This window comes from Trypanosoma brucei, chromosome 4, assembly GCF_000002445.2.
Source record: "Trypanosoma brucei brucei TREU927 chromosome 4, complete sequence".
In the NCBI taxonomy this organism is placed as follows: domain Eukaryota; phylum Euglenozoa; class Kinetoplastea; order Trypanosomatida; family Trypanosomatidae; genus Trypanosoma; species Trypanosoma brucei.
This window is the reverse complement of record NC_007277.1, coordinates 565,642-588,890: the sequence shown is the minus strand read 5'-3', so window position 1 is coordinate 588,890 and position 23,249 is coordinate 565,642. Positions and strand designations below refer to the sequence as shown.

General features: G+C 47.2%; 7 protein-coding genes across 7 annotated transcripts, besides 22 other annotated features; all 7 read right to left on the bottom strand.

Moving 5' to 3' along the window:
• Positions 1–23,249: part of a sequence feature (sequence corresponds to BAC RPCI93-1H19) that runs on past both edges of the window.
• Positions 132–152: a sequence feature (AT_rich).
• Positions 223–253: a microsatellite.
• Positions 300–444: a sequence feature (T-rich).
• Positions 584–611: a microsatellite.
• Positions 940–1,011: a microsatellite.
• Positions 1,442–1,484: a microsatellite.
• Positions 1,541–1,590: a microsatellite.
• Positions 1,617–1,706: a sequence feature (A-rich).
• Positions 1,846–1,889: a sequence feature (A-rich).
• Positions 2,238–2,265: a microsatellite.
• Positions 2,850–2,888: a microsatellite.
• Positions 3,092–3,640, bottom strand: Tb927.4.2260 (centrin, putative; the record flags this gene model as incomplete). Its single annotated transcript, XM_839283.1, has 1 exon — positions 3,092–3,640. One exon carries the CDS (start codon positions 3,638–3,640, stop codon positions 3,092–3,094), a length of 549 nt encoding a protein of 182 aa, XP_844376.1.
• Positions 3,940–3,967: a sequence feature (AT_rich).
• Positions 4,440–5,441, bottom strand: Tb927.4.2250 (hypothetical protein, conserved; the record flags this gene model as incomplete). Its single annotated transcript, XM_839282.1, has 1 exon — positions 4,440–5,441. One exon carries the CDS (start codon positions 5,439–5,441, stop codon positions 4,440–4,442), a length of 1,002 nt encoding a protein of 333 aa, XP_844375.1.
• Positions 5,807–5,827: a sequence feature (AT_rich).
• Positions 6,322–7,494, bottom strand: Tb927.4.2240 (hypothetical protein, conserved; the record flags this gene model as incomplete). The annotated part of the gene is made up of 1 exon (XM_839281.1): positions 6,322–7,494. One exon carries the CDS (start codon positions 7,492–7,494, stop codon positions 6,322–6,324), a length of 1,173 nt encoding a protein of 390 aa, XP_844374.1.
• Positions 8,008–9,537, bottom strand: Tb927.4.2230 (glycosyltransferase ALG2, putative; the record flags this gene model as incomplete). Its single annotated transcript, XM_839280.1, has 1 exon — positions 8,008–9,537. One exon carries the CDS (start codon positions 9,535–9,537, stop codon positions 8,008–8,010), a length of 1,530 nt encoding a protein of 509 aa, XP_844373.1.
• Positions 10,037–10,084: a sequence feature (A-rich).
• Positions 10,263–10,283: a sequence feature (AT_rich).
• Positions 10,464–10,506: a microsatellite.
• Positions 10,559–10,656: a sequence feature (T-rich).
• Positions 10,686–10,792: a sequence feature (CT-rich).
• Positions 10,961–11,050: a sequence feature (T-rich).
• Positions 11,935–11,954: a microsatellite.
• Positions 12,098–14,215, bottom strand: Tb927.4.2220 (TPR-repeat-containing chaperone protein DNAJ, putative; the record flags this gene model as incomplete). Its single annotated transcript, XM_839279.1, has 1 exon — positions 12,098–14,215. The coding sequence occupies one exon, from the start codon at positions 14,213–14,215 to the stop codon at positions 12,098–12,100; it is 2,118 nt and encodes a 705-aa protein (XP_844372.1).
• Positions 15,587–15,619: a microsatellite.
• On the bottom strand, positions 16,235–16,714 carry Tb927.4.2210 (hypothetical protein, conserved; the record flags this gene model as incomplete). Its single annotated transcript, XM_839278.1, has 1 exon — positions 16,235–16,714. The coding sequence occupies one exon, from the start codon at positions 16,712–16,714 to the stop codon at positions 16,235–16,237; it is 480 nt and encodes a 159-aa protein (XP_844371.1).
• Tb927.4.2200 (hypothetical protein, conserved) lies at positions 17,423–22,438 on the bottom strand (the record flags this gene model as incomplete). Its single annotated transcript, XM_839277.1, has 1 exon — positions 17,423–22,438. The coding sequence occupies one exon, from the start codon at positions 22,436–22,438 to the stop codon at positions 17,423–17,425; it is 5,016 nt and encodes a 1,671-aa protein (XP_844370.1).

Below are 23,249 nucleotides of genomic sequence, written 5' to 3'. Positions count from 1 at the left end.
TTGTGTCTGGCATCATGAATGGAGATGCAAAGTTGATATCATGTAAAAAGGAAGGAAAGGAAAAAAAAAATTTTCCCACCCGCACACAATCAAATTCTCACGCGTTGTCAATTTTTCTTTTTCTCCTTTTCTTTTTTTTAAAATTAATTATACCATTTTTGTCACTTTTCTCCTTCACCTTCTGATCATCACTTCATTTAAACCATCACCACCACCACCACCAAAAAAAAAAAAAAAACAAACAAACAAAAAACAGGCAGAGACACGGCCACACAAACCCACTCAGACACACACACGCGAAAAAAAAAAAATTAAAAAAAAATGAAGAAAAAGCAATTACCATCTCAGTTAACCAAAGTAAAAAAAAAAAAAAGAAAACGGGAAACAGCACGAAAAAAAAAAGAAGTGGAAAAAAATCAATAATATTAATTCAAAAAAAAAAAACTCCCCAACAACCCACCCGTTGTCCATTTATCTTTTTTTTTTCTTTTACCAATCACTGCATATTTACTGCAAGAAACTAAGTCAAAAACCCTTGCAGCATCGTCTAATTTATTTATTTATTTACTTTATTCGTGCATTCAAATAAATAAATAAATAAATATATAAATCAGTCTATGCAGCGTGTAGAAACGAAAAGAAATGGATGGGGGAAAAAATCGAAACGAAAATAACGAGTGGGTGTAAAACTTTAAACACAAGCACAAACCAAGAAAAAAAACCAAATGAAAAAGTTGAATCCAATGTTCATTGAAATCAAGGTAATAGGAGAAAGTAAAACCTTCTTTCTTTCTTTTTTTTTCTTTTTTTCCCCCTCCCCCCCCCGCCTCATGAAGCGGCTGGTTTGACGGTAGGCATTTGAGTCTTTATCCATTCCTCCACTCGCTTGCGGGTGCCAGCAGGCGGCTCCTCACTGTGTACATGAAACTTACAGTTCGAATCATCATCATCATCATCATCATCACCATTAATATTATTATTATTATATTGATCATAACCATCATAATCATCCCATCGCTCACTGGGTGAAAGGTCCCCATTCATTGCGACGAGTTGTGGTGAAAAGGAAAGTGATGAAATACAAAAACCAGAACTCCCTCGAAGGGCCTCCTCCTTTGGTCGGAATCCACCAAACATCGCCTCCTCCTCTTCCAGTAAATCCCTCCTGTCATCCATCGCATGAGAGCGAAGAGTAAAAGAAGTTGGATTGCTGGCAGCCGGGCAGCCATGTGATGATTGGGGTCGACGGAAACACATGGGAACCGGGTCGCTGCGTATCAGCGGGGTGCCGAGCGAACCCGCAGGACTCCCTTCATCCTTCCGTGTAAAGGAGAGAGCTCCACGTATGGTAGAAATGATGGAACTGGACTTCCTCACCTTGTTTTGCGTCATCGATATCCCGCTACTCTCCTGTATTTCCTATCTAAAAAAAAAAAAAGAAATCTCCCCTTATTTCTCTTTATCTTACCTTATCTTTTCTTATCGTCTCCACCCCTAGGGATGTATGGATGGGGGAGAGGAGAGGGGAAAAAGGAAACTATTGTTGTTGTTATTATTGCTGCTATTGTTGCTATTGTTTTTGTTTTTGTTCTCGTGGGACAAATGTTTTGATCCAGTTTCCTTTCACTTTTCACTTTTTGTATTTCCTCTTTCACCTTTCACCTCTCTTTATTTCTTTCTTTTTGTTTTTTTTTCGAATTCTTTTCCCGCTTTAATTTTCGCCCAACCCCCTCGTTACTCTGTGCTTTGCCACACCTTTGGAGAGAATCAATTTATTTTGGGATATTGCTACAAACACTTTCTACCTTCGCACCACCGCACGCGCTGTTTGTAGCAATATCTGTATTTTCTTCTTTTTTTTTTTTGTTCTTTATTTTCCCCCTTTTTTTAAAAGTGGGAGCAACAACAGCACCAAGTCAAGAATACGAAAGGGAAATATGGGAAAAGGCGGTGGCAGCAACAAGATACATTGAGAAATAAGGGTGGACAGACATATGAAAGCAAATCCATACGCATACAAACAAACATACATGCATATGTGCACCCATAAACCTCTTCTCCCTACGGAAACATGTGCCCCGTCATCCCTTAGAAGCTGTATGTAATTCCTTCATGCGGATCGTCTTCATCCACACGTGTATTTTAATTGCGGTGGTAGGCCAATGAATAGAGAATGAGTGGACCACAGTTAACACGATAATAAAAGAGGCACACACTTCCAAAAAAAATAAAAATAAAGGAGGAGTAGGAGTAGGAGGAGGAGGAAGGGCCCCTCTCACTCCGCGCTAAGGTACTGAAAATTCAGCCGAGTTCTAATGCCATTTAATGGAGGCCAGACGTTTTGCGCGGGTTATTAAATCATATGCAAAAGTGGTATTGAAGGCGCTACACTGTAAGAAAGAAGGAAAGAGAGAAAGGAACGTGTATGAGGTAAAGATGCGGTAGTTGAGAATGCGATATGGGGGCAAACCGCGTTTAGGCAGGAGCAAACAACAACAAAATGAAGGGATTAATTCACTGCTCTCCGGCCTTCACCTGGCAGGGACTCCCACCGCAAAAAGTAGCGGCAAGGAAAAGTTTGGATGTTCGTAAGCCAACAGGGGGGGGGGGAAATAATTTCTTTCATTTGCTTTTCTTCTTTTTCCCTCCGCCAACTTCTTTTATCGCAATCCAACAGAAATATGATAGTTTTAATAGTGGTAATAACAATAAAAGACATTTTACGACAGCCGAAAAAAGGAAGAGTGAATTTTTTGGGGGGAATCGACAAGGCGGACACAGCTCATATAACGATCCTTGTCTATAACCTTAGCAGGCAAGAAGGCACACCAACATCGAGTATGTATCGTATAAATAAATAAATAAATAAATATATATATATATATATATCACCGCCGACGGGTGGACGCACATTTCGTCATTTTCACCTTTATTCTATGAATGTCAACAATAGCAGTGATAATTTTGATGATAGCAGTAGAACTCGCTCTATTCACCCCCGTTTCCGCGTACTTCATCCACCGTTACGCCCACCGGATCGGGGGAAGGGATAAATTCGCACGCCAACTCCTTGAAATCACACCCCTTCCTCTCAGTAGTCATCATCTTCCAGCATGATGGCAAGGAATTCGTCAAGATTAATCTCGCCATCTTGATCTGTGTCGAACTCGTCAATCATGGCTTGCAATTCTTCATCCGTCATGTTCTCGCCCAATTCTCTTGCAACCCTACGGAGGGAACGCAGAGATATTTTCCCCGTATTGTTCTCATCGAACAGTTGAAACGCTTTGATCATCTCCTGCCGTGGGTCCCGTTGAGCAAAGCGTTCGGTCATCAAATCAGTGAATCCCGCTAAGTCCATAAGTGGGTTATTATGCTGATCCCGCGCCGCGCAGTCTTGCATCATGCGCAAGACCTCCTCTTTCTTTGCATCAAATCCAAGTGCCCGCATGCTAACCTTCATTTCATGCGCATCGATAAGACCGTTCTTGTCGGAGTCGAACAGCTCGAATGCTTCGCGAATCTCCTGTCGTTGCTCATCCGTTAATTCAAATCGGCGCTTACGGGGTGCGGGAACGGGAAGATTTGTCCGGATAGGAACGGCTAAGCGGTTCCCAGTGGCAGGACGAGATGAGGACATGGCACTAACCGTAAAGACTCACTCCTCCTAGTTAATGTAACTATGTCACTTCTATGAGAACTAAAGTTGTCAATATGTGACTTATCTTGCGATGCGTCGGCAACGAGAGAAAACGTATATGATTACAAATGTCAACCGGCTCTGTGTTTCCCCACAACTGTAGTGGATGTTGCTGATGGCGCTTGCGTTATCGTAGAGACTACCTGACTTTCTCCTCTTGTGCCCCTAGATTGTAGTCGCTTCCTTTACGGCACGATACACACGAATGCGCCGAAAGATACAAAAGAAAGCGGAGAAAGATTTTTTAAAAAAAAAAAAAGAAAAATAGGAAATCGTACGTTAGCGTAAAGGTACCGTGTGTGTGTGTGGAGGTGAGCGACAATTGGATCGGTGCAAATGAGAAACCCAAAACAGGAATCCTTAACGTATATCATTGTGAGCGAGTGCGAGCGTTCATGTAAAAGAAGTGAAAGCTGGTGGGTCGTGTAATAAGATGCGGTGAAAAGTACACAGAACTGCCGAACTCCTCACACCGCTTCGTGACCTCAAATCGTCCCCTGTTCTACAAAACTCAGAGCCAGTGTTTGATGCGGCAACAATAACTGGTAACAAATAGCATTCCTCCCCCTCCCCAGTGGAAGAAAGGCAAAATTGGCCACATCCAAATACTGGGTATACAGTGCCCCAACCAGATAACACAGAAGCGACAATAACACTTGAAGACGCCGACCAGGGCGATGAAATGCGACCTGCAGAGTACAGTATGTAGAACGCTACGTAGCGAGAAAAAAAAAGGAAATCAAAACCATCGTCCGATGCGCCTCTCGGCAACAGTGAAGGGCTCCACGGTAATGGTGTACCGCGCTGTGTTGTCCATGTCGTCAGCAACGTCGCTAAGGGTGGCGTTGCGGAGGTTTGCCTTAAAGAAAGTCGTGACGAGGTAGTCAAAGTAACTGTCCTCATCCTTCAGTGTAATCACCTGTTGTGTCTTCTGGAGGTCCACATAATCGTAAACCTTCAGTTGACCACCGTACGGCTCAATACCTAAATATTTAGAAAGGTCATACAATGTTATACCAGACGAAAAGGGTAGCACCAACCGCTCCTCTTCTGGTGTATCCCGTCGCACCACAACAATACGACGCATCTGCCGCAGAAGGAGGTAGAACTTCTCACGATGAGCCTCACTCATGTCAGCAAACTCCAGCACGCGACCGGAAAAATGATCCCTGTTAAACGGGTCGAGGTACGCGGCTGACCAGCAGTCGGGGTCCATAGCGATAAGGGAGGCGTCGTCGACCTGAAACTCCCTTACCAGTGCACGCCGCACGGGCACCGGAACGTCGATGAGCTCCAACATTTCTTCTAAAAGAACGGTGGACCCGTACTTAATGCGCACGCGTGGAAGAGCATTGGGCGGCCGCTTGTGGATTAACTTCCACTTTTCATAGTATGCACGGCTAAATAGTAGCAGCAACTGGTGCTCCTCCATTGTAAGGAGGCCGGGGTCCAAGTAAGCTGGATCCATATTGTGCCATACAACCTGATCGCAGAGCGCAAAATACGGGCACCGCTCAATCTTAGAGCGCACCTGAGGGTCGTCCCACGCGCTACTGTTTGGTTTGATAAGTCCAGACCCCTCTTGTGGTGGAGGCACATAATTTTGTGTGTCAACACGTCCTGCGTAAATATTACCATAGAAGGGCACGCCGCCAGTACTGAGAGTTGCTGGAGTGCTTGGAAATGTGAATTTGCGCTCCCCCTCCATCGCCAACAGGCGGCGAGAGTGCCGTAATATCATCGCTCCAGTTCGGATAAAGCTGCGGAAGCACCAACGGGGATGTCAGGTATTGAGGTAGATGGCTCCCGTTCACAATGCAAAACACACACACAAACTGGTGGTCGACGTTCCTTCCTTCTCGCTGCACCTCCCTCGTCTACTATATTGTTTTACCTTCTAGAACTTTCTGCGAATACTAATCATAAGCTCCGAACAGACGACGTTTAATGCGTTGGAAAGAGCCGACGACACGCCGTGGTGAGAAAACGGAGCGGCGGAAGAGAAGTGTGGAGCTTTCGCAGGTTTGCCTGTCAAACCGTTAGCCATATGTAAGGTAATAGGCACGGAGTCATAAAAACAAGTAGCGGCATCCTTTTTCACTCGTCTTTTTTTTAAAAAAATATTTTCTTTTCCACTCAGGCGCCTCACCATGGGGAGGGACGCCCAATCAAAGTAAACAGGAGCCGATAACAAACTGAATGGGGGAAAATGTATCTTTCAATTACGAAGCGTCGTTTTCAACGCGCATGGATCTCTAAACAAATATAAAAGCAACTCACTACAAAAACACTCTTTAACCCTCCCCCCTCCGTCGATCTCCGAAATGCTTAGCAAAACCACAAAAGTTTCGGAGTCGTGTCATCTTCTCCGCATTCACGTTCAGGCACTTGTACTATTACGTGTCAAACCGAACACTAAACAAATAATTAGGGGGAAAAAATAAAGTAAAACGAACAAGCGATTAAAAAAAAAAAAACACTTACGGCCCCCCCCCCTCTAGCCATCTCTTACTAGGGCATTGTCGCCCGCAATTTAATATTAATAATAACAAAGCAAGCGAGGGGATGCTACCTCTTCCACATTAACGAGCACAGTCCTTTATACCCTTTTCCTACAGTAATTAAAGAAGAGCCTCCGCTTCATAGGCCGCTCTGAGGCGCTTCAGCGTATCGCAGCTTGGACTTTCCAATCGGAGTAGTCCGTCATCATTCAATATGCGGCCACGCACATTGATGACAGCACGCTGGATCTCTTCATCCTTGTCTTGCATATAATCTTCCATTGCTAAAAGGAAATTCTGTTTACTTTCCTCATCGTAGAATACTTGAATCTCTTTGATGGGTAATACACCGGGGCTTGTACCCAACATTGCAATGCTCTTCGCCAGGCAAATGTCCCCCAAAACAAGCTTACGGTGTCGCAGGGGTGGAAGGCGAGCACATGCAGCAGCCCTTCGAGCAACACGGAGAGTAATGCCAACAAGAATGTCTTCCTCCAATGAACAGAGCAATGACTCGTCACCGGAGACAATAAGATAGTTTGAGCGTGATCCTTCAGGAACAAGATAGTGCCGCCTGTTATCCGACACAAGAAGCACCTCGAATGCGTTAGTGGTCTGTTGAAGCGCCTTTGCTCGCTCACGCAGGGGGACTTGCAGGATCTTTGCATTTGGTGTATGCCGCTGAGCATCATAAAGCATGGCATAACGCGTTCCCTCCTCGTACCAATCCTCCGGAGGGAAAAAGGAAGTTACGTAGTAAACCGCGTAGGAAAGAGTTCGAAGAAGCTCGCTTCGCCTCTCTGCCGTTGATACGTCGCTCAACTGGGAAGGAAGCACCCATGTAACAAACTTGAGATTGACGTCTCCATTTTCCCATGGGTTACATTTAATGAAATCTCGTGTCGTCGACCGCACACCCTCAATGTAAGTTGAGAGTTTCCCCAGGTCCTCATCCTCCGATACGTTAGCGGCATCGCAGGCTGTAGGGGCAGTCAATATACAATTTTGCCGTATCCGACTGAAATGGTCGTTCTCAAACATAACCTGGCCGTTACGCACGCGCATCAGATCGTAGAGAAGAAGATGTTCATTGTTATCCAATTCGCATCCAACTGCAGGGGGAGACTCGGCCATCGGGATAGAAAAGGAGGAGGACCGCATATCGCCCACCGTTACCGCTTCGCACCGGCCACGATCAAATAGCCATATGTTCTCGGAAGCAATTTCGTTCAGAATCATGTTGCGCACATGATCGGGAACGCGTGTAACGGCGGCGAATGGGCCGGTCTGCATTATCAGCACCAATCCAGGGATAAAATTGAACGATAAGACCCTACTAGGAAGAATGAAACTGGACAACCACCGCTACCGGGTGCCGCAAGGGAAATAAAGAAGTAAAACCACCGCACAACAAGCACCTACACTTCCTCTCCATAGCACACGTAAATGAAATACATAATGCACAACGGTTCATCACAACACGATGGAAGAGGTAGAGTGGAAAAAAAAAAGAGGTGGATTTGAGGTGTGGGGAGGTGCTCAACTGTTGAGACCGCGAACACCATTCCATCATTGGCTAAACTTACGCAGGCGGGTGCCACCTCGTGAATACAAATACAAAGCGCGGAGAGACACGCAACATATCACAGCACAAGAAGGGATAACAGTCCATCAAAAAAAAAAAAACTCAGATAGGATAGGGATGAAAAAGGAACGAGATGACCGATAGTCCGCTGATGTAGCAGGTACCACTACCGACAGAAGCGAAGGTGACCAGGATGGGGCAAACCGATCGCAGCCCCTCAGTCAGTCCGCCTTTTTTCCTCCCTCAAGCCATTTCCCCCAAAACGCCGCTCTGCCCATAGCCGCGTTCGTTTCAGTCCATAGCTTCACAAAACGTGTGGCCAGCTTCTCCCCAAACCTTTCAATAGTGAAAACATCGCTCGCCCGTTTCCTTCCCGCCTCTCCCACCCGCCTCCTTAATTCATCATCATTCAGATATAAAAGTATAGCCTCCGCAAAAGCCTCAGGCGTTGGGTCACAAAGTGTGCCACCTTCACCCACACTTTCACATGGTCCACCGCGGTTGACAGCTACAACTGGCTTCGCACTAATCATTGCCTCAGTCGGAACAATACCGAAATGCTCCGATGTGGGTGTGTAGAGAAGACAGCAACATTGGGAAAGAAGGTAGCGCTTTTCGAGTTCGGTTATATTCTTCAGGAAAAGAATCTGACTATCCATAAGCTTGTATGTGTCAGCAACCTTTTGGAGCTCATTCAAATGTGCAACATTCTCTTCCAACCGTGTGTCGTACCCACCAGCCAGAACGAGCAACGGAGCACCACTGCATGTCGTTTTCCCCGAGTTTAACAAACGTGCAAATGCTTCAATAGCCAATACAAGGTTCTTCTTACGCTCGTAGCGGTTGATACTGAGCACCACACTTCTTCCCTGAATAGCGTCCCGGAGCTTGTCGAGTTCCTCGGTGTCAAATACTTTTGTGTCACCGTTAGGTTTAGCTCCTTCCCTAACAGCCAATGACACAGGAGGGTAGAATATGTCAGCCTCGGCGTCAATCCTGTTGCTTAGTTTGGGAAAAACCTTCAGAGTAGCCGCTCTACTGAATTTGGAATTCGACACGATACTGCTGGCATAGTTCATAGCAAAGACTTCAACCTCATCAAATAGCTTCCGATAAAGCAGGCGAAAGATAGACGGTTTCTTCTTGTATTGCTGGTTTTCATCGCGGTTCCCGTCACAGCACTGATCGGGAAAATGACAATAAAAGAGCCGAGGAATTTGCGGTGCCACAAATGAGAGCAGCGGAAGAACTGCGGCTACTTGATCCACCATGAAACAGTCCGCATCAGGGTGCATCCAACACGTAACCCACGCCGCCCAGCACATGCGAAGGGTTGCAGCAAACACTTTGGCTCGCCCCTTTATGGAGGCGGGAAGCCACGAACCGAATACCTGCACGGTCACTGTCCCGTCCACCGTCTCAGCAAAAGCACGCTGGGGATCATGATGGTTTGTCACAATAATAACTTGCACAGGCGTCACTTTCTGGTACCTCTGAAGTGCAATAGCAGCGTCAACGACAAGCCGTTCGGCGCCACCAATGCCAAGATCGGGGTGAAGAAACACAACCTTCAACGGACGTTTCGCGTTGACCTGCTCATCCAACTTCGTTGGGTGCCGTTGACGAGCAGAAGAAGAATCGAAACGACTACTCGCCTGCCTACGTGTCCATGTTCGCAGCAGGGAAAAGGGAATAACAAAGATGGAAAGTCCAAGGAAGGTGGATATAAGTAGCGCAAGTTCGTAAATCATCACGCTTTCTTGAATATTTCCTTTAAAAGACAACAAAGTAAAATTGAAGGAGGAAAAGTCAAATAACGTATCACCGCAAATGCCTGGGTAGCGAGGACAACATGGCCCCCACACGGCGGTCACGAGAGTTTATGTAGTAGTAATTAAAGTGTAGCGACTCTATTTCCCTCCCCCAAAACCGTATGGTGAGATGAGGTGCACCTATATACACTCACACAGTGAGGCAAACAAGTAAAAAAGGAACATGAAAAAGAACACTGCCTCCTCTTTCTATGGTCAGCAGAAGAGAGGCATATTTGGTACCTTAACAAATGCCCCTTTCTTTTCCTCTTTTTATTTTGCTTTATTCTTTCTTTCACCTTCTTCCCTCCCGCACCGGTACGCTCTATTCCTGTGAAGTAACAACCTCTTTACTCATCGGCAAATGAAAAATTCCCTTTTGCCTCCCCGTCCCTTCTCCCTCCACCCATGACCATATCATTCGCTTCATTTCGGACTCTTTTTTTTTCTGTTTTCTTTTTTTTTTCCTTTTTTTATTTGTTTTCTTGGGCTCTTTCTTCGGTACATTTCACTTTTTTTTTCCTCCACCACCCTCCCTTACCTGCCAAAGAAAACACATATCATATTCTCTACCCTTCCTTCTTTCCATTCACGTATCCATTTGTTCCATCATCCTTCTTGCATCACCAAATGGTTTCCTTTTGTTTTTTATTGTTATTGTTGTGTTATTTATTTATTTATTTTTTCCCCTCCAAATCCCCCCCCCCCGAGGCGTCTCATTTGTTATCCCTCCAAATAATCTCCTGTGATTCCCCCCCCCCGTGTATCACACCATGAGGAATTGAAGTTGTTTAATTAATTCACATTAATGAAGAAAACACCACAAATATAATTGATTGGCCGTTAACATGCCACCACGCAAGGGTACACAAACACAAACAAAAACAAAAAACAGAACAAAAAGAAAAAAAGAGTATGGAGGGGAGTGAAAACCAATACAACCGATGAAAAGAAGTATCGGAGAGGAGAAAAAAAAAAGAAAAAAAAGAAACAACTTCAAAAAAAAATGGGAGGGGGAGTGAAACGCAAAATCCAAAGAAATGGAAAAAAAAAGAGAGACGGAGGTGTACGCAAATAAACGCACGCGCAGAGGAAAGGGGGGGGAAACAAAAAAAGAAAAAGAAATAGAACCGCAGAGAAAATATCGAGAGAAAGAGAAAGAGAAAGAGAACAGGAAAAGAAAAAAAAGAGAGAGTAAATACAGGACGCTCACAAGCGGTGACAACAAATCCCTTCTTATTCCCTTTTTCTTTTCATTTCCCTCCACTCCTCCCCCTCCCCCCAATTGGACCTCGGTTTTGTTGACCTTTCCACTCTTTAGTACCTTTTCTACCACACGAAGCGTAACAACGCGTTCTGATATAAAAAAAAAAGGGAAAGTAATAACGAGAGGGAAGCAACCTAAAGAAAACAAGTAAAAGAAAGAAATCAAAACAAAAACAAAAAACAAAGACGCAGGCGCAAGAGTTACCTTCAATGCATTTGGTTTCACGACAGCATACCCGCATCAGTTCCAATTCCCTTCACCTTCTCGCACATGCGCTCACATCAAACACATTTTTCCCTTTTCTTTTACCTCTGCAATCCCATAACGGTAACAAACGCCAAAACAAAAAAAAGTGGGTTGCAAAGTGCAGAAAAGCAGAGGGAGAGAGGGAAATGGAAAGGGAAAGGGGAATAAGAAGAAAATTAAGAGACGGTATCAAAGAAGAAGGTTTTAAAAAAAAAGGAAAGGGAACGAAGAGCGCCAGTGATACCCAACACGGGATGGATCTCATCATTTGTAGCACACGAGCAACCGAAAGAGAAAGAGGGGAAAAAAGAAAAAGAGCGGAGAGAAGGCGTTTTTTTTTTTTAAGTTTACCAAGTACCAACCCTTCCCTTCCCCGCTCCCTTCTCTCCCCCTACTTCCAGTAAGAAAAAAAAAAAGGAAAACCAACGGTCCAGTTTTGCTTTTCTTTTTTTTTTTTTGCCGCACAACATCTACGAATGCGCCCCGTCCAAGCACTCGAGTGGTGAATGGTGAAACCGAAAAAGGTGGGAAGAAAAGGAAAGCTGAAGCATAAAGCGAAACATGCACATATATATGTTCATTTGTTCATACGGGTGTCTATGAGGAAAAGAAAAATGTATAAAGGCGTGCAGAAGCACAACACGGAAGGAGCACCAAACAAACTAAAAAAAACTATTAATAAAATTATCTTCTCATTCCTACAGACTTTACTTCACAACAAACGGTTCATTTGCGAATAATACGGAAGACTCACGTGTTTCCACAACTTCAGTGGCACTGCCATTCTTCCTCCGAAAACTTTGTATTTATTTCCCCTCCTCGTTTCTCTCTCTCTCTCTCTCTCACACACACACACACACACTTTTTTTTTGTTATTTTGGCCTCCTATCGGTAACGGCAAGGAAAATACCTGCCGCTTCTTCCAAACTAACACACACATTTGCACTACCTGCAAGGCATATTCACGTGCTACGCAGTGCACTTCACTCACCAAAATCCACTACTGCCTTGACGGAAACGATTAGAATGCCCACGGAACGTTTCTGAACTGTAACCATTAAATCCACCGAATCCGCCACTTCGCGTCAGCCGTTCCTTCTCCATTTTAAGGTCGTAGTCCCGCCGCTTTACGGCATCGATAAGCGTCGTGTGCGCCTCCACAATAATCTTAAACTTGCGCTCCGCAACCACACGCTCCTCTTCTGGGAGTGACATGCATTTATCCGGATGCCAGCGGAGTGAGAGTTCACGATACCTTGCCTTAATTTCGCGTTCGGTAGCATTACGACTGACGCCCAGAACGTAGTAATAGTCCCTCTCACGTTCGCCTTCCTTCGCCATGCTCTGCTCGCAACTCCGGAGCTCCCGTGGCAACTCCTGATCGTTCGGATCGTACTTTATCGCCGCCTTGAAATCACGGATAGCAGAAGCAAAGTCACTAAGTGCCTGATGGCACCGCGCACGCCTCGCGTAAGCCTTAGAGAAGGCTGGGTCGAGCTGAATGGTTCTGGTACAATCTTCAATGGCTTCACGATATTTTCCTACTTCCTTGTAGGACGCAGCTCGATTGCAGTAGAGGATGCGCAATATCTGATTGTTGTTTACCGCAGCGCCGATGGCTGTAGTGTAGTGCTCCATAGCAGCTACAAACTTCTTCTGCTGGAAGTACTGGTTCCCCTTCTGCTTGCCCTCATCTACTATATTCAGGACCTTCAACAACTGGGCACAGTTTTCGTCCAATTGCTGGACATCCTCTAAACAAGTGCGTGCCTTATCAAAGTGTTCAAACCCGCACATAAAAAGACAAGCAGCCATAATGTACAGGAGTTTGGGGGTCCTGCGTTCCTGCGGAACGACGTCAAGCACCTCAACTGCCTTCAAAAATCGTTTCTGGTTTTGCAACGACTCAGCGTAGCGGATGCGAAAAAAGATGGTGTCACTGAATTGGGCAACAAGCATCTGCCAAGCATCGTCACTATCAGATTTTCCAAAGGATGACTCAGCGCGTTTGTACGTGTCAAGTCCATTTTTATACTTTTCCCTTTCACTAATGATATTGGGTGTAACACGTTCCTCCGGAATCGATTCCATGTGGGACACAGCCGCGGTGAGGTCACCCATGATGGCTGCAGCCTTTGCTGCACGAGCGAACAATTTCACATTGTTCGGGTCCAGCTCAACCACCTTCATGCAATCCGCTATACACTCAGCATACCGCATGGCCATGAAGTAGGCAGAACTCCTGTTTCCATACAAAGCGGTAAGACGAGTGAGGCGATCACGGGGCTGAAGCTCAATTGCCTTCGTGTACAGCTCCAGCGCCAGGGTATATTCAGCCTGTTCATACTTTTGATCTGCGTCCGTTTTCAATGTTTTGCTGGTCCCGCAGCTGCGTGCGGTTATCTTTCGCATATCGGAGTTGTAGCTCTTCTTCAGCTCCAGTGCACCAGAAGCCTCAGCAGACTCTATTTCTACCCGCATACAGTATTCTTTGTTTTCCAGTTCGCACAGCGCCTTGTTAAGTAGAAGAGGCACTGATGACCGCCCTGAGGCATTCAGTGTACCGTTAATAGAAGCTGCTAGCGGGAAAGTTTGACTATGGTCACTACCCTCCTGCACCGCATCCGGGCGCTTCACTCGTACCATTCTTCTCTTGCATATGGCTTCATCCGAGGTTGTGCTCGCCCTTCCTATCTCACTCATTCGGCTGGCTGACGGCAGCTGGACTTCCCTCTGTCCCTCGTACAAATCCTCAAAAGCCCTCGTCAAGCTAACTGGAAGTTCTTGCAGGTCCTTTGATGGCACACGCCTCGAGAGGGCGCATCGCCTGCACACCAACAGCACATTCGGTAAAATCTGCACAGGGTCCGTCACTACATTCTGACAGAGTTCACACCGGAAGTACGTTGAAAGAAACTTCCGGCACCAGCGTCCATCAGGTTCCCTCACCTTTGACACATCGTTAAATGAACGGCGTGCAGACAAGGGCTCGGCGGTGATGTCGCCCAAGATCGACAGTTTTTGCGGCGAGGTCGTCATCGACTTGGAAGAAGTAGGTGATGGGAAACGTACTTGAGGAACATCCTCCTTGCATGTCGTCTCCATTGTGGAGGCTAAAACTCACCTTTGGGTGGAGGGTTCAGGTAAGGGAAAAAAAAGTAAAGTAGAACAACGTAGCTGACATAGTACAGAAGACAAACAAAGGATTTTTTAAAATGTGAACGTGCCATGAAGACACATGCAACCGCCTTGCCTCTAGTTGAGGCAAGGAAGGTAATCAACAAATATGTTTATATATCAATATACCGCAACCCCAAACAACCCCTGTGCGACACGAACGTCCTCAATAATTATTTGCTTTTGCTTTTCGTTGATGTCGCTGTTACTGTTGCTGTTGGTGCTTTCGTCTTTTTTCTTCTTGTAGCTTTGCTTCGTCGCTTCCTTTTCTCCAGCTTTTCTCTGCTCTAAACCTCTTACATGGTGGTCACGGCGTTTTAGGGTGACGCCGAAAGGTGGAATAAAGAGTTGAGAATGAGTTAAGGAAGGGAAGGACGTCACGATTATTAAAACGAGATATATATATTTTTGTCCACACATACAAACAAAAGCTCTCAAAGACGTAAAAACAAACAAGCAAGCAAAAGGCACCTTAAAGAAGCAAGGTGGTGGAAAGGATAGTAAAAAACAAAGAAAAACAAAATCACGCTGACGTATCTCGTACGCTCGGAGGGAAGGAAAGCAATAGGGAGGCAACGGCTCGTTTGAACATATTAAACAACTAAACAAGCAAACGAAGGAAGTAAAAGTTGGAATATCTCGTCTTCTCTTAACCGTTCCGTTTCGCGCACACAAACCATATTCACTCATCCACATTTTTAACTCTCCCCTCCTTACCAAACCCGCCTCAGGTGAACAGCACCGCAAACATGTAATCATAACTTCCTCATTGGAAAACAAATCAGTGGTGTTAGTATGAGGAGTGCAGTTTGGCGAAAAGATAAACCTCCGGCACCCACTCCCGCGCGTTTTTGGTGAAAGCGAATCCCTCCATCAACGCCAGCTAAAAGCAGTGTACACAAAACTCAAGCCCGTGCTCCATCAGCACTCCACTCACAGATGCGGAAAAGGATTTTGGCACGCATGTGGGAGTAGGGGAGGGGAGGGGGTTGACTTCAACCTCAGACAGCCATACGGTAGCACAACATTTATAAATGTGTAATGTGCACGCCATAGGAATCAAAGAAAGAAAAGAAAACATTCGAAATGCACATAGGGCATAAGTGAGTAAGCAGAGAAGTAAAAAAAAAAACCTCCCAAAGCATCACACCTGCCACGGCGAGGAACCTCCAAACACGAAACCACTCTTCCGACGGAAACCTCGTCGCGTGGTGTAAAGCCGCAGCACTCTCCAAGTGCATTCACACCGCTTAACGATCAAACATTTCGTGACGAGTAGCAGCATCAAGCCTTGCCCAGTATATATATATATATATAGACATATGTATATATGCACCTTAACTCACCAAATAAACTTCTTCACATGGTACTTCACATCGGCAGTCACAGGGCTTCTCGTGTCATTGGGGGGGGGGGAGGGAAAGTGATGATGAGACATGAGGTGTCCATTCAGACCCTCTCGTAATAGAGACACATTTAGCTGTACACATACACAAACACACATAAACAGATGGATGGGCCTAATGCTGATGTGCCAACAACTACAGCACAGAAGCGTTCAGTGAAGATGTGTATCGGGTGGGACGATACAAACCAAAGCGCACACGTGCACGCACAAGCCGAGCATGAGGAGTGCATAGGTGTAGATGGGGAGCTGACAAGCCCTCCTCCCCTTCCCAACGCCAGCCAAAATCACTTTCAACGTAACGCACGAACAACGCAAAACTAATACGATGTGCATGTACGTGACGTTAAATACATCAATACAAACGTGGGCATGCATCACACACACTCTTCGATACTCTGCTTAAATCATCATTCTTCCCACTGTGGTTCAACAGACACGCCCCACGCATCCGGTTCTCTCTGCTCTCCGTTTTCGTCTTCCCCGTTTCCACACATTCCCCTCTCCTACGTAACTTCCACTGGCTCCGTAAGCTTCACAAATCAGCGCCGCCGTGCACCCTCCATGCGCAATTTGCGTGTCGACTTGTGGCCCACGCATTCGGGGCATTTATAGCCATGGTGCCTCAACACCATACCCGGTACATTATATCTCCCGCAAACAACACACAGTGGCGCAAACCCCGAGCCCAAAAAAGTTGACTCCTTTGTACCGTAATTGGTATCATGTTTGCAAATATTGTGATCCTCCGTCGATTCCTCAGTAGATATGGGGACCAAATACTCCACAGGAATAGACATGGAAATGGGATACCGGTAGCCTGCAGGGGACAGTTGCTTTGGGCGGAACTGCAGAAGCACCAACTGCTGCCCGGTATAACGCACTGCAACACCGTCTAGTTTTCCCTCGCATACCTCTTCCATCGCAGAGCACCAGTAGCTGTCTGTCAAGTATTTGTGCAACGACGATGCGGGCGCTAAAATGCGATACGTCTCCCCTGGTGTTATAATTGTCGCCTTCATGCAGCGGCCTCCTCAATCTCTTTTTTTTTTGTGTGTGTGTGTCTGTGCCTCCCTCGCTGCCGCCTTTGCTGTTATCTTTTCTGTACTTTCGCAAAATACTTTCAAGCGGCGAGAATCAAGGCGCTCCCCTGTTTGTACAACAGCCACTTGAGCGTGATCAGAGAAGGAGGTACCGGCGCCTCCGCAAACAGTAACGGACAGAAACTGTGGGAATGATGAAGCAACGAAGAAAAAAGTAGCGAAGAGACACTACCGGGTGACTGCAAAAAAAAATCCAAATCGCCTCCCTTACACGACTTTCCCCTTCGCTATTGGTATTTTTACTGTACAAAGCGGCGCAACACACAAACAATACCAACCAAACACCTGTTGAGGTGCACGGCTCGAACGGAGGTTAAAAGACATGAGGTAGAGAATGGGAATGAGAATAGGAACACTACCACGGTCACCAACTAACTGTCAGCAACCATCATACGCATTTCCAGTGGAACTACGTGGGCATCAGACAAGAGAAGAAAAGTGGAGTAGGGGAATAAAACCGGCAGCTTGTTAGAAATAGTTAATTCGCTGATGATGCTGATGTTTGCTTGTCTCTTTGTTTTTGACCGCGCCCGATGTCAGGACAGTTAGTGCTGCGACATGCTTCAGCGGGAGGCTCTACGTCTACCATTAATCGCTTGATTCACACTGTAGTTTCTTCGTTACCCCTCAAGTACCCTCAAGGTTGTCAATGAAAACTAGCAACTGCTCTGCAAAGTCAAAGGTGCGCAGAAGATTCTTCGTAGACGTCCAAAACTGCTGTGCCTCTACTGCCTCCAAAGTTGATCCCGTCCCTACCAGAATAGAGGCAAGAACGTAGATCATGTTCTTCACTGCCTCCTGTATGGCTTCACGCAGCACAGCGTTATCCTCCGCCATAGCTCCAATCCTTCGCGGCCCGTTAAAAGCCGGCACATCCAAAGTCGCGGCCTCGCCGCCGGGTAAACCAGTCCCTGACTCCTCAGATAAAGATGTGTAGAGGGCGCACAGCGTTCCCAACACGCGCTGCCACAAATCCCGTAGGACTACGGGATTTTCTCCCATTAACTTTGCATAGTGGAGGAACACTTTCGAAAGTAGAGACACAACACGACACTTCAAATCAACCACTTCCCGGTGTTTGTCCCTGCCGCCTTGTGATCGCTGGGCGGCAGCAGCAGCAGCGGACTGTGCAGCCCGGCGCGACGGCGGAGCTGGGGCAAGGGAACTTAGTATACTAGTTACCGAAAACTGTTTGGGTAGAATTTGAGGAAGAACCTTATCGGTGGCGTGACCACCTTGGCACCCATCATTTTGATCACACCGTTCCCCGAGAGTTGCAGGGGAGTCTGAAGGTGATGCGCAAGTCTGCTCCACGAGGGGGAATATTACGTTCTCGTACACCAGGACCACCGTATCCGCGGACAGCGAACCAATTTCCAAGTCTAGTAAACAACGTTGTAGGCACAACAGGGCCATGTTCCGGTCCCTGCTGTGACGAGACATAACAACCAAGTTGGAGAGCCCCTTCAGTGCAATAATCCACACAGCAGGTCCTTTCGCGTTGTCAGCCGGGGCATCTCTTAACGCGTGATTTATCGCGAAGCGATGGCACACAGTCACCAGGCTCCCAATAAAACTTTCTACGAGTTCACCTTGTTCAGGTACATCGGAGGGTTTCACATTTGTCCGGGGCCATGTTGTATCGGCAGAAGCAGGATATTCCTCCTGCATCCTGGACGACTGAAGAGCACACGTCACTAACACATTCACAATATCATCACTCTCACTTAACGAATCATAAAGTGCCTCCCTCACCACAAAGGAGAGAGCACTCTGAACGCGCTTTTGGACAACGGGGCTGGGGCACGTGGTAAAGGAAAGGGAGAGCGCAGAAAGTACTCCATTAAGCGAAAGGTTATATGGTGGGTTAACCAGCCGAGGGGCCTCCTGAGTTAACTCCAGTAGAGTAAGTGAGAGGTCAGCGGCGACGGCAACCTTGAATACGTTCGGTGGTGCGGCCATCAGCAAGTCAAGAAGGGGTGAAAAAACATGCCGAGATTCCGCATTGGACGCGAAGCAGACAAGAGCTCTGAGTACTGCCTTGACGACGCGCGTTGTCGATGTCAACCACTCCTCAAAGAAGTCAAAACTCGCGGGAGAGGCACCGGCTCCGAAAGAAACCCCAAACCTCTCGGTGGTCGGGGCATAGAGACGGCTACTGCTCTCACCGTCTTCACTGATGTTGTTGCGATACAAATCAGCATCGTCAAGATGTTCGTGGGCAGTAAAGTAATGTGAAGCTGTTTGTTGGCATAATTTTATGTAGCGATCCAATATGGTCTGCTCCGCAGGACGGCGCACGGCAATTTCTGTAATGAGTACCAACAAATGAGTGGATAACCTCCCGCCATCTTTCTGCCTCAGCTTATGTCGCACTTCTTCGCAAAGCACAGAAAAAAACCTCCCGTGTGAGTCGACATCAAGCCCATCAATCATATTCAGAAGTTCTTCCAAAGTTGGGAGAAGAGCCTTTACACGTTCCATGGTTTCCTGTTCCCTCTGCAAACGAAGCTCCTTCGTGCGGTTCTGAGTGTTTGGGGAGCCCCACAGTGTGGAGAGCCACCCGCCATCTGGTTGTGTGTCACCGATTTCCTCGGCACCAGCACAGGGATTAGCGTACAACTCAGCCCGAAGCGTTACAGTCTCCGGCGAGTCGACTACATCGCGGGAAAACATGCCAAGAAGAAAGAAGTTTGAAAAAAGCCGGCCCAACTTCTCCCAAGCATCGAGGACGTCGTGAACACACTCATCGAGCACACGAAACACCTTTTCAAGGCAGAGTAGGGCGGAAGGCTGAGTGGAAAGTTGTGGAATTGTGCTCCCAACGTTCTCCAAGTCAAGCGGCAACTGGGACAGAATGGTGAGGATGACGCGATCAACGACGGAGGCCATGCCACGGTCCCTCGCTGCCTTAGCCAGAAGACATAATCCGTCCAGTGCACAGTTGTACGCGTACTCAGGCGTGGCAAGCTGGGGAATCACGTCGCCGCCTTCGGCGCCAGTCTCCTGCGTGCTATCCTTTTGGGTGGCGAACACCGACTTTGTGCAACCCACTAAAGTATTGCCGAAGGCGGTAAGGCAATAACTCCATATCATACGTAAGATAAACGGCCGAAGTGCCTCCACCTCGCAAGATTCAAGAGCGTTTGGCGACACTGCCTGCATTGATACCCTCGTAAACGGGTCCGATTTCCTTGACTCAACAGCTTCGGATGGCCGCATCTCTAAGCGCCACGTGACGTCATTTGAAAAGCCGACATCCATCATCTCCGCCATGATAATTGGATGCGCCTTCACATCCTCAAACACGGCCCTCAGGTACTCTTCGGGGAGGCTGCCTCCACCGTCACTATCACGGTGCATGCGTCGGAAGTCCTCTTGGGTCATTGGTTTACTCATTTTCCCTGAGTGTTGATCGGTGTTAAGCATGATGAGTGAAAAACCTAAAATGAATGGCCCTTGTTCGCTCTGAAAGGGATTGATATCCTTCCCCTCCCCGCGGTTGGCTTCCAACCAGGTTCTGGAAAACACTTCCATAACCCGATCGATCTTCTGGGCCTCGCCTGGCATGCACATATGATAGGCTGTCTCACGTATCGATGACAACAGGGACTTGCCACGGAAATCAAATGACTGGAGGAAACCCTTTAATTGCTCTTGGTGATAGCGTACTGTGCCAAGCTTCAAGTGGTCGTCCTTTCGGTCTTCCATCCAAGCCGCTAGGGCCGCTTGGTAATGCTCACCTTCATCCGGATCCGGCTCGGGTGGTTCCCGGCCCAACTCCCCCAGGTAGTCGCCTAGCGCACGCTTATCAAGAAGACCACTCAAACGGTACAGACAGGCGCCAACCTCACGCCCACCAGCAGGTTCTTCGAGGATCAGCATTGGCACATCACAGCCAATACTGCCCGTTTCAACCCCTTTCAAGGATCCAGCTGGCAAGCGGATGGCTTTCTCAAGAAGAAAAGGGATGCCGCTCTTTAGAGCGTTAGTGCGAAAAAGAGATGCGAGCTCTACGAGCATATTCTTCTCGGTTATACGCGCGTTAATCATGGCCGCCATATTTGAGTCCCCATGAAACCGCTGTGGTGGAGCAACCTGCGACACCTGCCACAACAGCCCCTTGATTGCCTCGAGGGCAAGCGCATCCATCCTCGTCAACGGTGTCCCAACCTCTACATCATTTGTAAGCCCGTTGTGACCAGGCTTTCCACCCTCCAGGGGCACGTTCGAGTTAGTGATATTGAAACAGTTCTCCACCAACAAGCTACACATATGCTCTAGAAGTGGAAGAAAGCGTCGCGAAAGATCATACTGTGCGTAGCAAAATACGGCAAAGTTCGCGTCCGTGCAGAACCCCACTAGACTTTCCAAAATAAGCTCCCGCTTCTCACAAAGATCCAGCATCTTTGACACGCTCATTTGAGCAGCCGGACTCGGCCGCTGAGAGGATGTTGTGACGGAGCCAACTCGGCTGGACGTCGAATTTGTGTTTAGATCGCTGCCAATGCGCACAAGCGGATCCAGATGAAGCACCTTCAAAAACGAATAGGTTTGCGGAAGCAGGTGAAATGAAGCTACCTTCACGACGGTGTGCACCGTTGGAAATATCTGAGAAAGAAGACCGATGTCCTCCGTCCCCACTCCAGCAACCAACAAAGCCCTACAAAGATTGTGCTGCACGCTGTAAAGCAAATTCCCGCACTCCGGCATGCACAAATGATCCTTGACGACGAAAAGAATAGACTGCGCTAAATGCAGGCCTTCCAGTTGAACCTTCCTGACGAGTGAGGAATCCGCTGCCGAACCAAACATACCCGGACTAAAACGGCCCTCCTTGATCTCACTGACAGTTCCATCGATGAGACTACATACATAGCGAAGCATGGGAACGCCCGTGAGCTGAAAATCGACACAACTTTCGTGGGCTTGAAAGTTCTCAACGCCATCGGTGCTGCCTTGACCCAAATTATACGAAGAAATATTCTCAATTATAAAGCCGTACATCGCCGTCGCAGTGTCTTTCATAGCCTCCTTAGCAATACAACGGAGCAGCAAGCTCGTGTCCGGATGCATGGCTATCACGAATGCCAGGCGTACGACGTCGACAAAGAAGGTCTCAGGAAGCGCACGCGCGCACGGATGCTTCACACAACTCACGCACAACTTCAGCTTCCTCAGCAACAGATCCTCATAGGTAAGGTCATCTTCGGAACCACCAACAGACCGCTGGGCCAGCTCCAACACCCTCTGGATCCCCTTCACTGTAATGAAGGTGCACCTAAGATCAATCAAGTTCGATAAAGAAGTCATTGCCGTGCCAATTATGGTGTAACTCATCTCCTCACTTATCCATATGTCGCAGAACGGGAGCAGAATCGCCTCCTCCGTGATCGGGCGCACCAAACATGGAGTCACGATCTTGCGTTGTAAAGCCCGGAGACGGCGCAGCAGCACATGTTCTACCACGTCACTCGATCCTAAGAAACGCGCCTTGGCGCCAAACCTCTCATTGGAGCGGATCGCAACCAACAAACTCTGCACGTGAGTGGCAACGGCGAGGCGGTCCTCGTCCCAGCGCTCGTTGGCACGACTACAAACATCATTTGAGCATGACACGGTGGTCGCAGAAGACCCTATCATGAGGCAGTCGGCAACCTCTTTTAAAAAAAAAAAAGTACACAATCAACCCTGGAATTACGGTCACTTGCGTCTCTCCAATTTGATAACCAATGCGTACGTATCTGGGATATACGGTGAAAGGTCTGTGAGGTTATGCGATCACGCCACCCCCGAAAAAAAAAAGACAAAAAACGTTGCCTTGCCCTAACGTCGTTGGTGGGGGTATTGTTCCTGAGGTATGAGAAAGATGAGCTTAACAAAGTGTGGATGTGATTACTCAGGAAGAGGAAAATAGGAGGAAAAACGGGGAGACTTTTCCCCCAACGACCAGCAACCACAAGTACCAACAGTGAAGCAGAGCATTCATGAAAAAAAAAAAAGGTGCCCCGATTAGGAGACTTAGATACGGGGAAAACAACAAATGACCTCGAAAGAACAGTCTAATATAGCACGTCATTCACACATATGCCCCCCCCCCATTAACACATAAAACCACACGTGTCCCGAGCAGTTGCTGCATCAAATTTTAATAATACAACTTCGCACACCACCGACAACATTTACTCCGCAATTTTCGTCGCAGCCGCTGTGCAAAATCGGTGAGTGAGTCCCTATCTTCCTCAAGAACCAAAGGCAAGTGACCGGCTGGATGAGCAGCAGAGCACAGTAATAAACAGATGTAAAACACACATGTAAGTTTTCCCGCCTTCTGCGTACCATGAAGCAAGTCGACTCGGGAACGTTCAGAACTTCCCTCACCGCTCTTCACTTCACCCGTTTCTGGATGCAAGAGATACAACAAGATAAGGAATTTGAAGGCATCCTTCAAAGC